At 40.9% G+C, this 17,308-nt stretch overlaps 1 protein-coding gene across 9 annotated transcripts; it reads right to left on the reverse strand.

Annotated features, from left to right (window-relative positions):
* Positions 1 to 4,982: 4,982 nt before the first annotated feature.
* tbc1d2 (TBC1 domain family, member 2) lies at positions 4,983 to 15,454 on the reverse strand. Of its 9 annotated transcripts, none has more exons than XM_034597819.1 (19): positions 15,239 to 15,454; positions 14,059 to 14,312; positions 13,575 to 13,995; positions 13,277 to 13,529; positions 13,011 to 13,122; positions 12,378 to 12,498; positions 12,044 to 12,153; positions 11,437 to 11,627; positions 10,920 to 11,189; positions 10,550 to 10,678; positions 10,366 to 10,476; positions 10,086 to 10,258; positions 7,457 to 7,568; positions 6,980 to 7,180; positions 6,688 to 6,875; positions 6,454 to 6,574; positions 6,167 to 6,352; positions 5,886 to 6,007; positions 4,983 to 5,614 (listed from the first exon to the last, which is right to left on the reverse strand). In XM_034597819.1, the coding sequence occupies exons 2-19, from the start codon at positions 14,309 to 14,311 to the stop codon at positions 5,413 to 5,415; spliced, it is 3,276 nt and encodes a 1,091-aa protein (XP_034453710.1). In that variant the 5' UTR covers position 14,312; positions 15,239 to 15,454; the 3' UTR covers positions 4,983 to 5,412. The 9 variants fall into 9 exon arrangements, 7 of the variants coding, with proteins under 7 accessions (XP_034453710.1, XP_034453711.1, XP_034453707.1 ...); XM_034597820.1 differs by having other exon boundaries at positions 13,575 to 13,959; positions 14,098 to 14,312; positions 15,239 to 15,413; XM_034597816.1 differs by adding an exon at positions 14,494 to 14,572 and having other exon boundaries at positions 13,575 to 14,312; positions 15,239 to 15,413.
* Between the last annotated feature and the right edge of the window lie 1,854 nt (positions 15,455 to 17,308).

Genomic DNA, 17,308 nt, shown 5'->3' on the forward strand with positions numbered 1-17,308 from the left:
TGCGTCTGATTCATCAGCTGATACGTTGCCACAGAAACTAAATCTGAAGAATGAAGTGAAATGTGATTGGTCGTTGACCTCAGAGGGACATCTGTGGCAGACTCCGCCTCCACCAGAGGTTGTTGACCTCTCGTCCTCAGGTGGGGCAGAGAGTGTGTGGGCGGAGCTTCCTGTGGAGGTGACAGCTGAGTTGAGCAATAACACAAACTGCATCATGTGACATCATCAACAACAACGATAAGTCTTCCTGCTTCTGTTTCATCGACAAGCTCCAGGTCGATGATGTGTCAGTGACTCCACAGAGTTCAGCATCTCTGATTGGCCAACAAAGGAGACTGACCAGATCGTCCAATCAGAGTCTCCTGATGTTCAGTTGAAAGTTTAGAAGAAATCCAGTAAGTGAACCTTTGAGTGGCAGGAGTCAGATCCTGACGAATCCTGAAGGACGACCTCTGATTCAGGCTGAATCCAGGTGTCCACCTTCCAGACTCCGCCCACCAGCTGTGTACAAACCTCACCACGGATGAGCTGATTGGCTGATTCTGCTCCAATCACGTGTGTTAAATCACAGATCAATGTTCAGTGTTTGATTTTTATAACCTCGGATATAAAACAATTCCCAGAACTCTCTGAGACTTACAGCTGGGGAAGCCAATTGTCTCAGAATAATTATTATAATCCAAGAATCGCAGCAGTGATTGGATGATCTGCGCCACCTGCTGGTCATCAGCAGCAGAGCAGAAGACGAGATGTGTCTCACTTCATGTTTTAATGTGAGTTTGTGGATGTTTGGATTCAGTTTGATGAAGGAGTTGTTTACACATGTTCTGACTTTTGGCTGCAGCTGATTGGCCGCAGCTGATCAGCTCTGCAGGAGACATTAATGTGATGGTTTTCAGGCCGCGACTGTTCCCATCACCCCCCTCTAATGGCTGAGTGAGGGTGACACATCTGACACCTGTTTCACAGCTGATCTGAGACTTGTTCACATGAATCACATTATTGTGGTGAACACGTGTTCATGTCGTTGACACGGAGGTCACATGACCCCGAGCACGTTCACTAACTGCACTAAAGATGAATTCATTCAACACTGACATCAGTTTCAAGTAGTTTAGTATTTAGAACACGAACACAAACACACACACACACACACACACAAACACACATTCATGTTCGAGCTCCTGAAAAAACAAATCAACAAATCTTCTTTAATTTGGATCATGTGACTCCTGTCGTCAGGCAGATTTCACAGCAGGAAGAAAAGAGTTTAATTCAAACATCAGATAAACATAATGAATGTTTGTTTTTTTAAGGTCTGGAAATGACCTTTGACTTTTGTTATTCAAAAATCCATCCCATAATTAATAAATACTCCTGTAAATTAGTTAAAAAAGCATTAATGAAATAATTTCAATTAAATATCAAAATAAATGTTTGTTTATTGATCAACTCATGATTTTAGGTTGAAAGGTTGTGTGTACGATTCAGGTGAAAGGATCTATTGACAGAAAGTGAATTTAAAATAATCCTAGCGATGATTTCACTAGTGTTTCATCTAAATTGTACAAATTGTTTCATTTACCCTAGAATGAGCCCTTTATATTTAAATACTTTATATTTAAATACTTTATGTCTACATCGGGAACCCATGTTTTTTACAGTAGCCCAAACTGGACAAACTAAACCTTTTGAGTTTCTATGACAACTGAAGCTACCACAGGTTCTCTTTCATGTTCGGAAGGGGGGTGTGAGGTGAGGGGTGTTCAGCTGCAACATGACAATTCACCACTAGGTGTCACTACATTCTACACAATGAACCTTTAAAATAGACGTGTTCACGACAACCTTTACTCTGTGTGAACGGACATTAGTTGGAAACGAGTCGTTTTAATCTGCCACAATAAAATGTGTGACATGTTTACTGATTGTCAAAGATGGTTGCAGTCATCCAATCAAAACCTGTGTTACAGAATCAGCGTAGCTACAACTGTAATGTTTGCAAGACACAGATTATTAAATGAACTCTAACTCATGTAATAGTTTTTTATCTCAGATCTGATTAAGCTGACATAAGCAATGCTACTTTTCATGTAGTCTGGCTAACGTTAGCATGTTTTGGTGTTGTTAGTGTTTCTGTGAATGCTTACATCGTAAGAATTAAGATAAAAAAAACACGGTGTCTCATTTACTCTTCAATCTATAAATAGGTCAGACATTAGCAAGCTAATGTTACCTCTGTCAGTTAGTAACACAACCGTTGGTGTGTTTAGTAACATTTCAATTTTATTTTTATATCATCAAATCACAAGATACATCATGGCCTTGTTCACACCTGGTAGTAACATGTGGCCCCACACGCGTCTCGTGATCCGATCTCACCTCGGCTCAATTCAAACACATCATTTCTGTTCACGAAAACCAAAAGGAGCAGAAAGAGGAAGAGAGACGAGTCAAGAGAGTCAGAATGAATCTGTGAAAAAAAGATTTGATCAGTTTAATGAAAGTATGAATCATTATCAGCTGATCAGTGTTGATATCGACATGTTAAAACATGTTAATACAACATGTTAAAACCACATGTTAATACAACATGTTAAAACCACATGTTAATACAACATGTTAAAACCACATGTTAAAACCACATGTTAATACAACATGTTAAAACCACATGTTAATACAACATGTTAAAACCACATGTTAAAACCACATGTTAATACAACATGTTAAAACCACATGTTAAAACCACATGTTAATACAACATGTTAAAACAACATGTTAATACATGTTAAAACCACATGTTAATACAACATGTTAATACAACATGTTAAAACCACATGTTAAAACCACATGTTAAAACCACATGTTAATACAACATGTTAAAACCACATGTTAAAACCACATGTTAATACAACATGTTAAAACAACATGTTAATACATGTTAAAACCACATGTTAAAACCACATGTTAATACAACATGTTAAAACCACATGTTAAAACCACATGTTAATACAACATGTTAAAACAACATGTTAATACATGTTAAAACCACATGTTAATACAACATGTTAATACAACATGTTAAAACCACATGTTAATACAACATGTTAATACAACATGTTAAAACCACATGTTAATACAACATGTTAAAACCACATGTTAATACAACATGTTAAAACAACATGTTAATACAACATGTTAAAACAACATGTTAATACAACATGTTAATACAACATGTTAAAACCACATGTTAATACAACATGTTAAAACCACATGTTAATACAACATGTTAATACAACATGTTAAAAAAACATGTTAATACAACATGTTAATACAACATGTTAATACAACATGTTAAAACCACATGTTAATACAACATGTTAAAACCACATGTTAAAACCACATGTTAATACAACATGTTAAAACCAGGTGTGTACGTGGCCTGTGTGAAGGATCTTTATATATGATTTATTATTTATATATTATATAAGACCTGAGAAACAAAACAGTTAGATATTTAAGTTCTATCAGACTGTTAACAATCTAAATAATACGAGTGATGTTTATAGATGTAATGGCATTAGAAATGATAGCAGCACCAGTTGATATAATAGTTGAGTTTTTATCTGGATCTGGATCGTGCAGCTCAGGAGAAGAAGACGATACAAAGAAGTTCTCAGTGCATCATTGGCTCTTAGAGATTTAGATCCGAGTGAATATTAAATAGACTATTAAGTAGACTATTTAATAAATAAAATATTTTTTCTGTTATTTCAGAGGTAGTCAAACTTTTGGCTCAGTCAGTTTAACGTAAGCATATTTTTTTGTCGTTATTACATTTATTTATTTGTCCCGATTAAGTTTTTATAAAACACGGATGTTGAGAAAATATTGTTTATATTGTTGAATTGAACTCTTTATTTCCTGCTGACCAATAAACTGCCTCATTTACCAACCAATCAGCACGCAGAGGGGAAGCTCTGCCTAGTTGGCAGGTGAGTCACAGGTGAGGGACGCTCCAACCAATTGATGTGGTAGAAGAGTCACGTTACCACATCGTACAGAGTTTTGTATTCGTACTTGTTAATAAGTTCAAGCAGTAACGTCATGAACCAATCACAGACAAATAAACATCAGTTCTACGACACAATTCGTTTCATCATGAGTTTGATTCGCTCAGATTAAACAAAGTGTTGTGAAGAAAGAAACTCAAACTGAACAGATTCATTTTACTCTGATTGTTGAGATTCAATTTAAATAATTTTTGTAATTAACGTTTAAACAACAAACCTGTTAACATGTTAGCTTGTTACTCTGAGGCTGCGAAGCATTTGGGGAAACTGCAGGTGCTATTAGCATTGGCTAATAACATTGGCTAATATAATATCATTAGCATTAGCCAAAAACATTAATAATGTGGTTATTAATGGGCAAGATACTGAACCCCAAACTGCCCATAGATGCACTGTGTGGATGTGTGAATGTAAAACTGTAAAGTGCTTCGATTGGTCATCAGGACTAGAAAAGATCAAGATATATTCAGACTATTTACCACATTCATTTGTTTAACTTTAGTTCTGGGTCGTCATGGTTACCACATGTTAATAAACCTGCTTCCAGCTGCATCGCAGCTCGTAATCTTGGGACAGTGTGAATAAAGTTTGAATGATGGACGCCTCCACTTCTCCTCTCACGAGCAAACGTTCACATCTGAAGTGTCGACTTTAAAACTAAAGAAGTTTTTCTTTTCTTCTGGGTCCATTTTTTATATTTATCATTTCTTATGTATCTTTGTTTTATAAGAAAAATAAAATGTAAAGTTTAAATCTCTGTTGTCTTACTTTTTCTGAAGCCACATTAGAAAATACATTTTCATTTTAATGAAACTTTTCACATGAAAACAAGAAGTTGGTTGGAGCAGCAACGAAAAATGATTAAATCATCTGTGGATTATTTTTATGGTGAGTTTCATCCGAGTCCAGTTCAAAAGACTTTTTATTGACTTCAAACATCAAGAAAATCCACAACAAAAGTTTACATGACAGAATATTTATGGAACAATAACAGAAGAAAAAGAAAATATATATATATAAAAATGAGAACCAATTGTAGTAAAAAACTAACATTTAACCTGAACTCAACAGATAAAGTTTTTCATCTACTTAGTTACTGTGCAGACATTTATTAACTCTGCTGCTTTTAGTCACCAGCTGATTGTAACAGTTTGTAATCAATCATTGATATTTGTTCCAGTTGTTGATTTGTATTGATTGTGACTCTTTATGACTGAGATCTTAAACAGCTTTGTTCACTGTTTCTGTTGGAATGACACGTTCTAACCTCATCTTTGTTACCTTGACGACTGTGATGTCAAACTCTTGTAATGTTGAGCTAGCATGCTGAGTCGTGAGGTCACAGTTCGTCGTCTTCCTCGCTCACCATGGTGTCCAGTTCTTTGTCTTTGTGCTCGATGATCTCCGTTACGAACTCCCTCTGCTGCTTCTCCAGCTCTCGCAGCTCCCCCTGCAGGCGCTCCAGGTGAAGTGCTCGCCGGTTCCTCAGCAGGCGGCCAGGGAACGGGTTCATGTCGCTGAAGGCGATGCTGGTCAGCCTCCTGAACAAATACATGACCCAGATGGTTCAATAACAATGGCTTGATTACTGATTCATGTGAAATGAAAGTGATCTATCAGGATCAATAATAATAATGATCAATATATAGTAAATTGTTTTTTCATTTAACTAGTAACAGATTCTGTCACTTCCTGTTTCTCACCGTCTGAAACCTGACAAGTGATGAAGTCACTCACACACACACACACACACACGGTTGAGTTATCACTGGACTGAACCACGGCCTATGATGTTGGAGGTCAGGGAGGTACCTGCTGTCAGAGATGGTTTTGGTGAAGAAGCGCAGGTACTGGTAGATCTCCACACTGTCGTGGATCCTCAGGATGTCGTCCTCTTTGTATTTGAAGAGAGCAAGAGCATACCTGAAGATCACCTGTAATTCACACACAAACAGGCCGGTAACACACACACCTGGTTTGTCTCCAGAGTGTGAGGGAAGCATATCACCCTTAATTCTTATAGTGTAGATCTTGTTTCCGGATTTTGGTGCCCTCTATCTGTCATGATTTTGTGGTGCGTTCGTATGACGTACCTTGGTGCCCTCATACAGGAAGGCATCCCACAGCGGCAACAGGATGTCACTGGGCAGACTCTCCACAAAAACCACCAGGAACCAGTTGAAGGTGATCAGAGACACATCGACGCTGTGGTCATCAAAATGAGATGCAAGGCGAGGAAGCTTCTCTGCCAGGAAATCCTTGAACACCCGCTGGTCTGCCTGGACACACAGTCAGAGAGGCTGATAAATAAATACATCAATCAGAGAGGCTGAGGAGAGACGGACAGAGGACAGGTGGATAAATGAGTGTGTCCTCTGACCTGAGAGGACACCAGGTTCTTGGTGTAGTAGTCTTGAGGCATGATGGTTTCCACCACAGAAACCAGACACCAGAAGGCGTCTTCTTCACTCTGGAGCACGAGCAGAGCGATAGCAGCCAACCTGAGAGAAGTGTTTTAGCAATTCTGACAAACTGTAAATTAGCATTTCCTGCAGAAGAGTCAGGTTTACGTGTACAAGTACAGATAGAGTACAACACCTGCACATGTGTGTACCTATTGAGACCCTGGCAGTAGCCAATAGCAGGGTTCTGCCAGGAGAAGGCCAATAAGATGCGACGAAGCTGCTGGAAGGCGGGGCTGGAGGGTGAGGAGAAGTGCTGATTGGACGTCAAAGTTCGGTGTAGGTCCAGCTGGATCTGTCTGGAGGCTGGATGAGAAGATGTGTGACTCTTCTCACACAGCTGTAGACACAAAACAGTACATACAGGTGGTTACAGGTGTAAAAAGGTGTGGTCAGGTGGTTACGGGTGGTTACGGGTGTGTAAAGGTGAGGACAGGTGCTTACCTGTTGGTAATGTCGGGGCTGGCAGTCTCTGATTGTTCTGGTTCGGGCTCGGACCATCCAGTGCCACAATCTCTGTCGGTACTCGTAAGGAACACCACCACGCAGAAGACCTTTGAGCTCCGGAGATGGACACAGGTCATCATGTGACCGGCCGGCCAGGTACTGAGCCCAGCGGCTCAGCAGGGGGCGCTCAACCCCCTCCTGCAGGGAAAAGGTCAATCCTGATTCTGCTGCGTCGCTCCAACACACTGAGGCAACAACTGATATGTTTATTGATTAAGAAATGAATTGTTTATTGATGGGTCAGGTGACCTGACAGCCGCCTGCAGTGGAAATATCAGTGGAATCAATGAAATGATCAATAAACTTTAAAAGAGTAGGTGATCAGAGGACAGGTGATCAGAGGAAAGGTGGACAGAGGACAGTTGATTAGGGGACAGGTGATTAGAGGACAGGTGAACAGAGGACAGTTCACACCTGGTGCAGCAGGTTGTGTGATCGGATTTCGAGCGCCTGGATCTTTGCCAGCAGCTTCATATCGTCCAGCTCGTAGTCGGGGATAATTTTAAAGCCGTACTCATCCTGTTCCCTGAGGATACACCACAAATTCATCCACATGGGATTAATCAGTTTACCAAAAGGATCAATAGACTGAAGATCAATAATCTCTCAACCGGGCCTTGTGCCTTGAAAAGGATAATTATTTTTTTGCGTCTCATTCCGACTCTGGAGGCGTAGGATAGTTTTACTCAAAATACGATAATTTTAAGCTTCTGGTACGATACTTCAACATTTCCCATCTGGCAACGCTGCCAATCGTGCACAAAGGGAGACTCCCATCATGCACTGAGCACTTCTCTCTCTCTCCGACTCACGATGTGATACTACTGTTGTGTTACCCCAGAAAATATTCAATATTAATATTACATTAGAACATTAATTGTTATTAAAGTTACCTTCAAACTTCTATTGGTGCTGACATGCTGAGTGTTTTGTGTCACTTCTGGTTTCGGTGTTTGTGGGTCGACCTCTGATCTTCTCTATTAATTCTGCTGTTCATACAGAATAATCTGGAGTCACATCTACACTAGTTCTGATTTTCACACTCATTTCTCTCCCTCTCTCAGCGACTCACTAATTCACAGTCAGTGAATAGTTCACTTCTCCTGTCTGGTGTTAGCTTAGCAATTTAGCTTTAGCAGCTAATGGTGGCTTCTCCCTCTTACTCCCCTGTTCAGTGAGCCTGATGTAGATAAATATATCTAAACATATATAAATCTATATATCTAACCTGAACCATAGACTGTATATAAATCTATATATCTAACCCTGAACCATAGACTGTATATAAATATATATATATCTAACCCTAAACCATAGACTGTATATAAATATATATATATCTAACCCTAAACCATAGACTGTATATAAATATATATATCTAACCCTAAACCATAGACTGTATATAAATATATATATCTAACCCTAAACCATAGACTGTATATAAATATATATATCTAACCCTAAACCATAGACTGTATATAAATATATATATCTAACCCTAAACCATAGACTGTATATAAATATTTATATCTAACCCTGAACCATAGACTGTATATAAATATATATATCTAACCCTAAACCAGACTGTATATAAATCTATATATCTAACCCTGAACCATAGACTGTATATAAATATTTATATCTAACCCTGAACCATAGACTGTATATAAATATATATATCTAACCCTGAACCATAGACTGTATATAAATCTATATATCTAACCCTAAACCATAGACTGTATATAAATATATATATCTAACCCTAAACCATAGACTGTATATAAATATATATATCTAACCCTAAACCATAGACTGTATATAAATATTTATATCTAACCCTGAACCATTGACTGTATATAAATATATATATCTAACCCTAAACCAGACTGTATATAAATCTATATATCTAACCCTGAACCATAGACTGTATATAAATATATGAACTTATATATATATAACCCTAAACCATAGACTGTAGATAAATATATATAAATATATATATCTAACCCTGAACCATAGACTGTATATAAATATATATAAATATATATATCTAACCCTAAACCATAGCCTGTAGATATATATATATATATTTATCTAACCCTAAACCGAAGCTCCCGGTTCGCCACCAACATGTCCATGTTTCTGATAAATGTTCCCGACTCTATTCTGAGAAACTTGAAGTTAGCGACACTGGCGATCACAGTCAAATGTTTTCCTGGAGCCAGAGGGGGCGACATAGAGTCATATTTCAAACTGCTGGATAGGGTCAGGGTTAGCGAGGTCTACAGGTTGTTTGTTTTCACCGAAAAGCCATTGTAAGGCCTTGATGGTCGGAAAGCTTGATTATTATTTTGTGGAAGGAATGTTATACATGGACGAGCATGTTTCCATCAACACTTGTGTACTGTGTACACATTTGTGTACTCAGACTGCGTAAAAACAACATTACTTGGTCTTCGTGAACAGAAACGATCTACGTGTCTATTTGCGTCTAGATCTGAGATCTGATCACGAGACGCATGTGGGGCCACATGTTAATACCAGCGGTGTATGGGGCTATTGACCAATGGTGGTTGAAAGTTGGGTCCAGGGGCAGGTTTCACACCGAGGTGTGAAGAAGTGAAGTCACTGGGAGACTGAGTTCTGGAAGCTCTCCTTTGTTCTGAAGACAACATGTGCACTGACTTTGGATACACATGTAGGCCCATCTATTGTTCACCAATAGTAGGTCTTGTACTAACCCCTAACCCTATAATACTCAACAATTATTATTATTATTATTGTTACTATTATTATTATTAAATGAACGTTGCTGGTATCATTAATAACATCTTTACATCTATAAATAGGACTCTAATTTTTTTCATTATAACAGCCAGTCTCACAGAGCTTAAATATGATGATACACAACCGCTTCTATAGTTTATATAATATTTGTTATTATAGTGTGGTTGTAATCTGGTTGTAATATTGTCAAGTCTTAACCTTAATATGTAAAGTGCCTTCAAAGAATGATGAAGATGATGATGAGGATTGTTTTTACCTGTTGGTGTTGATCTTGGTGTCGCTCTTCAGCTCTACTTTCAGAGCGTCCTCAATCATCTTCTGAACGGCCCCACGTTGGACCGGATCCAGAGATTTGGTCTCCTGCAGCTTTTGGAGGACACCCAGGTAACGGCTCTCCAACTGACAGTTACTGGCCTCCAGGTAGGCACACTGCAGCCAATCAGAGGGAAGGACACAGAGAGGTCACCTCCTGTGATGTTTGATTAACAGGAAAACAACTGAATAACACTTGGGTGCAGGTTCCTGTTCTGACCCACCTTCACCATCAGACTCTTCTCTTGTTCTGAGCTTTTCCTCCACAGTTTCGTCAGCTGATAAATCTCAGAGTTTAGAAATGTATTCTGGGTTTTATACGCTTCAATATCGTCCTGAAGGAGAGAACACGCACAGAGATTACAGATTACTGTAGAATCCACTGATACTGGATTACAGATTACACACCTTCAGGTTCTCGTTTTCCTGCTGAAGCTGTTTGAAAGCCTGAGAGTCTAGACCGCCACCAGAGGACGAGGCGGAGCACGGCGGGTTGGACATACAGACGGTCACCTGATCAGACAGCTTAATGATCACCTGACAGGAAACAGGGTTCATGTCAGTCGAACATCACTCATCATCATTTGTTGTTTTTCTACACATTCATTCTTTCATTCATGATAATTGATTGATCACATTAATCAGACAGCTGTTTGATGATGACATGTCACCTGATCTCAGATGTAAAAATCATGAGAGAATAAAGAACAGAGGGACGACAACTGTGAATGACTCCACATCTGGTTCCCCTGTGCTTCCTCCTCAGGTGTGATCTAACCTCCTGCTTGGCGTTGTTCTTGTCCATCAGTATCCTGACGTCATCTTGCAGCTCAGCCAGCTGCACATCTCTCTGAGCCAGACTCCTCCTCGTTACCTCCGCCTCCGTCTTCGACTCCTCCAGTCGACCTTGCAGGTCAGCCACCTGCCGCTCTCGGTGTCGAAGCAGCTCCAGACGTTTCTGCTCACCCTCTGCCGCCAAAAACTCTGCACAGGTTCTTTTCTCCAGCTGAGACGCCTCCAAGGCTTTATGGAGGATCCAGACTAATTCCTGGAAGAGACACAGAACCACTATCACATCATTGACTGTGAGTCAAGACTAAAATAAACCTGGAAACAATGAAGCATTGATCCTTAAAAACGTGAAAAAGGTCAAATCTACACTATTTTAATTTTAATGTAACAGTATAGTTTGTATCAAACAGAAGAACGATTGTTGGGGACTATTTACAGTGCCGGATTATTCTAGAATAGAATGGTGAAGGGGAGATGAATAAAACCGCTACTTATCTGATCACCTTCTGAGCTTTGACCTCCTCGATCAGCATCTGTTTGTTCTGCTTCTGGTGGGACGTACGGTCTGAGGACGAGGATGGAGTGTCTCTGCGGAGGACCGGCATGGTGGACAAGCTGAGATTGTTCGTCTCCCTGCTACGACTGTCAGGCAGGGACGAGGATTCCCTACTTTCTGATGGGAACACTGGACCTGCTGGCTCAGTCAATGAGAGTGGAGCATGTGACATGTGAGAAGTTATTTACATGGCAATAAATACAAAGTAATTATCAAGATCAACAAGTCCCAATTCAAGATCAACAAATCCTGATTCAGGATCAACAAGTCCTGAATCAAGTCCTAAGTCAATATTCTTAAGTCCTGAGTCAAGTCCTGAATCAAGTTCCAACAAGTCATTAGTCGATTAAAGATGCATCAGGACCCAGAAACTAATCTAAAGAGTCTCACCACCAGTAAATTTATAGAATTATTAATTACTTTTATTTACTCCAAATGAACCTTTTTTTGTTATATCTGAGCTATAATTATGTGCAGTTAGTATCCTATCACTGTAGTACTGCAGTAGTACTGCAGTAGAAGAATACTGTAGTTAACTGTAGTACAGTACGTACCGGTAGTGTTAATGTGTGCAGGGTTTGGGGTCGACGGTGGAGCTTCTACATGAAACACACTTTGACTCCACTCCTGAGACGATCTCTTACGAAGACTGTGGACCGAGTTTCTAAACAAAGAAATACTACATTTGTTTTTTTATAGTCACAAACGACACACAAAGCTGAAGCTCATGGGAAATGTAGAGGTTTCTTGTCAGAATGACAGAAGTGTCATCGGACTCTCGACTAACACATCTCTTACCTCAGTGACGAAGAAGATGAAGAAGAAGAAGAAAGAAGAAGAAACCTCTAGAACACTTAAAACGTCACAGAACCTGCTGAGGTCACTCACTGCAGCTCGATCAGCGGATGTTTGATTGACACATTTGTGAGCTGCGTTCGTTGTGACGAAGCGTTGGCGGCATCCTTCCCCACCAGACCCAGAGGGCTCTTCCGCACCGGCAGGAAGTCATCTTGAGAAACAGGAAACAGAATTACTTTACAACATGTACTTGTACTACATGTAAGTTTACTTTGTGTAAGTGTACTAGATGTAAGTGTTCATGTACTTCCTATTAGTGTATAAACTGAAGTATCTGATCTGAGTCCGTCTGATTCTTAAAAAATTTCCTGTTTCTTTCTGACTCGTCAGGACACGATCACATTCCAGAGAACCAGGTGAACCAGGTGAGAACCCTCCGCACTGAACTCACAAACAGCTGATCACAGGAAACGTTTCCTGAACCATCGGATTTTCACATTAAGTTTGTAATCTTTAAAATTCAGAGGAAATGTTTTTCAGTCCCATTTGAACTGTTTGTATGTAAATCAAAAAAACATTATTTATTTTACTTATCATGTGTTAAATATAAACTTTTTTTTCATTTGGGATTTTTAGAATAAGTATGAATCATTTAATATATATTTTACATACATGTTTATACAGTAGTTGAATGATGTCATGTGGCAGGACTGCGTGTCTCACCTGTATTGTTGTTGTTATTGGTCGAGTCTGGACAGGAGGACGTCTGTCTGTGCTGCCAACGTTTCACCTGCAGCTGCTGCAGCCAATAGAGCATCAGCTCCTGAGTCTGCGCCTGGGGGGAGGGGTCTCTGTGAGACGATGATGAGGATGGTCTGTATTTATAAAGATCTCTATATAGCACTTTTCTCTCGATGACACTCAAAGCTCATTACAGTTTTTGCCATTTACCCATTCACACACACATTCACACAGTGACCTAACCCTACCTTGAGTGTGAAGGTTCGTTCATGTGTCTTGATGTGGAATGTGCCTGTCTCTGCCTTTAGTGGATAAGTGAAGGTAGCATCACTGAGCTCCACTCGGCCAAGCGGCATCACATCCTGTGGCGTTCGGTAGTAGAACAGCTGGTTCTTTTTGTCTTCATATGTGAACCACCGGTCCTTCCAGGCCCTCAGGGGCCCCCCTTGTTTCTGCAGGAAGCTGCACAATTTGGGCTCACCTGAGGAAGAATCCTGAGGACGGGGTCTCACCTGGTCGCAGAACACCTCAATGGTAACGTGTGGAGCCAGTGTTGGCGCTTTGGTGGGGTGGGTCTGATCGTTAACAGGAGGAGGAGGAGAATCATGGGGGTCCTGCTGGTCTCTGGACTTGTGCTCCTTCTGGTTTTGTTTTTCGAATGATATACTGAAGACAGTTAAATCCTTCGTGGGCTCAGGGGGGACCTGGGTTTGGTCCTGAGAGTGATCTGATTTTGGTTGTTCTTGCCAAAGAGGGTCTGGGTTTGATGGAATTGTTTTTGGTTGATCAGGTTTTGGTTCATCTGTTGCAGAAGACTCTCCCAGGTTGTGTTTCTCTTTGGGATGAGGATCTTGTTTTTGTTGATCTGGTGTAGTTGGAGGTAGTATTTGTGGATTTGGTTCATGTGGAGAGTCTTCTGGTTCCTGTGTTTCTGTACGAGAATGTTTCAAGTGTAATTTAAGAGGATCTGGCTTTGGTTCATCTGTTACAGGAGAATCTCCTGGGTTTTTTTGCTCTGTGGAACAAGGATCTGGTTTTGGTTGATCTGGTTTGGTTCTAGCTGATCTACCTGGTGTTAGATTACCAGAAGGACTTTCTGGTTTCTGTGCTCTGGTCCGAGCCTCCTGGTGGTCTGGTTCCTCCTCAGTCCGTGGAGTCTCAGCTGGTCTTTGGTGTTTCTGGGACTTTGTGCTCTGCTGGTCTCCATCCTTCGTCTCATCTTCAACATGGCCAGAAAGTGAATGGGACGAGGCAGTGCTGCGATTTTCTTGAATTCCATCCATCCTGGAAGAAAAGAAAATAGAAGAAAAAAAGTTTTATGGAGGACATTTAATCTGAAAACATCACAATGTTTTTAATCTCACAAATAAACTTGATTTATTTTGTATTGCATGAGAGAATCAGAGGTCTTCTTCTTCTGTGGTGGAGGTTTGGTGGAGAAGAGCGAAGAGGTTTTTCATAATACGTACTGTTAGTGTAGTTTTTCTGTGTATTTCCCGTGTGTCATGGCGTCATGGTGCCTCAGCTCCACAGTGGAACAGGTGCTGTCGGCCCTGGGAGAGCAGGTCGGACACAGGAACATTTCTTATGCTTCTAGATGAAAAAAGCTCTGGTGGTTTTCTTTACAGATCAGAACTGTGTCTCATGGAGAACAGGTTCACCACAGAGGAGGTTTCCCCTCTGGCACTGGCCTCTACCCGGATCACCATGTCCTCCGTCCCTCCATTCCCAATGAAGCTCTGGAGCGAGAGCTCAGGCGCTTCGGGAAGTTTGTGAGTGTTTTCTGCTCGGTTAAATGTTGTTGTAAAGACATGAAAGTGAAACATGTCCAAGTCTTTATGTTTCTGGACTCTCGTCTCAGTCACTGGATGGTTCCTTCCGTGTTCCACATGAGGGACAGTTTGATATGGTGTGTCTTCAATGTGGAGACATTGGTCACAAACAACACACAAACACACACACACACACAAACCAAACACCCACACAAACTCAAACAAGCAAAAACACGTACACACGCACACACACACACACAAACTCAAACAAAAAACGTAGACACACACACACATATAAAGTTTATATTGCACATTTCCCCATTGTGGCACTAATAAAATACTTCTTATCTTAAGTACTCTGTAAAGTAGTGAGTACCTGCAGGTACTGGGTACATGTTGTACAAGTGTAGTAAACAGAGTAAATGTACTTTGTCTCACCTGAGCAAAGGGGGCGTCACATGAACACACCTGGCTGGGAATGGATCCGGTTTGATTGACAGCTACAGCAGCTGTTTTCTTCTTCTTCTTCTCCTTCTCTTCCCTTCCTCCTCCGGTCTATCCTGATCCCCCTCTCTTCTTCTACTCTTCTCTTCTTCTTCTTTTCTTCTCTTCTCTTCTCTTCTCTTCTTCTTCTCTTCTTCTTCTACTCTTCTCTTCTTCTTCTTTTCTTCTCTTCTCTTCTCTTCTCTTCTCTTCTTCTTCTTTTCTTCTCTTCTCTTCTCTTCTTCTTCTTTCTTCTTCTTCTTCTTCTTCTTTTCTTCTCTTCTCTTCTCTTCTCTTCTTCTTCCTCTTCTCTTCTCTTCTCTTCTCTTCTCTTCTCTTCTCTTCCTTCTCCTCCCTTCCTTCCGCTCACGCTCTTTTCTGCTCAACACACACCACGTCCGTTTTTTTGGTTTTGGTTTCAAAATAAGAGAGGGTTTTAAAGTAGCTTTTCAGAATAAAGTGTATGTAACAGCTGCTTACAATCAAACATATGGTACTTTCTTATTCATGGAACTATGAGACCAGCAGAGGGCGACACCTGCTCCTACATGTAGGTTTATATCATAAAACAATGTGTTAGTTCTTCTTTAATAATCAATAATCAACCTATTGCATCACAAACTGGCCAAAGATTCTGATTTCAACTTAGTTACAGACTACTTCTACTCTACTACTCTGTATCACTATGTAGTACAGTGTAGTACAGAGAAATGCTAAGTGCTTCTACTCTATTACTCTGCACTACATTGTATTACTTGGAGGTGCTTGTTAAACGGTTGTGTGATTGTGAATAAAATGAAACGCCGTCTCTGATGTCCCCCGCTGACTGGACTTGGACAGCAGGGTGACCTTTGAACTCCGGCCTGATGATAATGAGGAGTATGATACATTGTTGCCCAGAGAGGAAGCTCTGTCTCCTGAGGGAGGATCTTACTGGGTAGCAGACACCCGAGGAAGACCAGCAGGACCAGAACTGTCACCTGGATGGCGTGACCATAGCGCTTCCCGTCGTCCAGTAGGCTACACAGCACGGCGACATGGTGGAACAGGATGACCACAAAAGGCAGCAGGAAGCAGATGGAGAATAAGGTGGTGAAGTACTGCAAGAAGAAGTTGGCTGCGAAGGGTCTTGGGACCAAAGCAAGGTCTCGATCCATAGCCACGAGCCCCAGACACAACATTGATTCAGACATTAAAACATCGCTGTGACATCGCGGTAGAAAGCTTCACCCGGGTCCCAGTGGTTCCTCCTGAGGTGGAACACGACACAAAACAGCAGCAGGCAGTCAGCGGCCGTGAGCGGCCGTCAGGTTGATGAACAGCATGGTCGACGGCAGTGGTTTGGTCCTGAACACCAGAAACCACAGATCCAGAAGGTTGGAGGGAAGACCCACCATGAACGCCAGCAGGTACAGATGGGGCAGGAACCGGACAGAGCCTGGATCTCCTTCAGCTGCTTCTCCTTCAGAGTATTAACATTACAGGTGGTCATGAGTTTGAGTGCCCGCAGACCTGCAGAGACCAGAACCCAGGACACATCATTTGTATGTAGACCTGCAGAGACTAAGATTACAAACTGACCCACAGAAATCTCAAAGTTAGAAGACGAGAAGACTTACGTATGGACGTGCAAGAACACTGATCGTCAGAGACAGATCAACAACAGCAGAGAGACGAACACCACTGTCACAAACACAACCTCGTCTTCTTCTTTTCTTCCTTTTTTCTCTGCAACTCCTTGTTTCTGTGTCTGAGTTTTTCTGCAGCTTCCTGTTTCTCCAACTCTATAACAGAGGAGCTTGTTTACAGCTGGTTTGTTCTGCTGTGCACTTCTTGTTGTGTAGTCTGAACGACAATAAAGGTCTTTTTCACTTAGTATCAGCGTGAGAATGTTTGGATGTTATCTGATCTCAGAGTGTGAGTTTGTGAGTTTGTGTGTGTGTGTGTGTGTGTGTGTGAGTATCGTCGGTTATCGCGACACTTGGTCTAAATCTCGTCCACCTAACATGAAGGTCCCCCCATACT

This window comes from Hippoglossus hippoglossus, chromosome 10 (assembly GCF_009819705.1).
Source record: "Hippoglossus hippoglossus isolate fHipHip1 chromosome 10, fHipHip1.pri, whole genome shotgun sequence".
NCBI lineage: Eukaryota > Metazoa > Chordata > Actinopteri > Pleuronectiformes > Pleuronectidae > Hippoglossus > Hippoglossus hippoglossus.

Bases quoted from the DNA above. Each gene is read 5' to 3' on its own strand.
- tbc1d2 (XM_034597815.1), bottom strand. From the start codon at position 14,311: ATGGATGGAATTCAAGAAAATCGCAGCACTGCCTCGTCCCATTCACTT. The intron at 11,628-12,043 runs GTACGTACTGTA...TGACTGAGCCAG, and splicing joins TGCACACATTAACACTACCG to CAGGTCCAGTGTTCCCATCA. The intron at 7,569-10,085 runs GTAAAAACAATC...GTGTATCCTCAG, and splicing joins ACCAAGATCAACACCAACAG to GGAACAGGATGAGTACGGCT.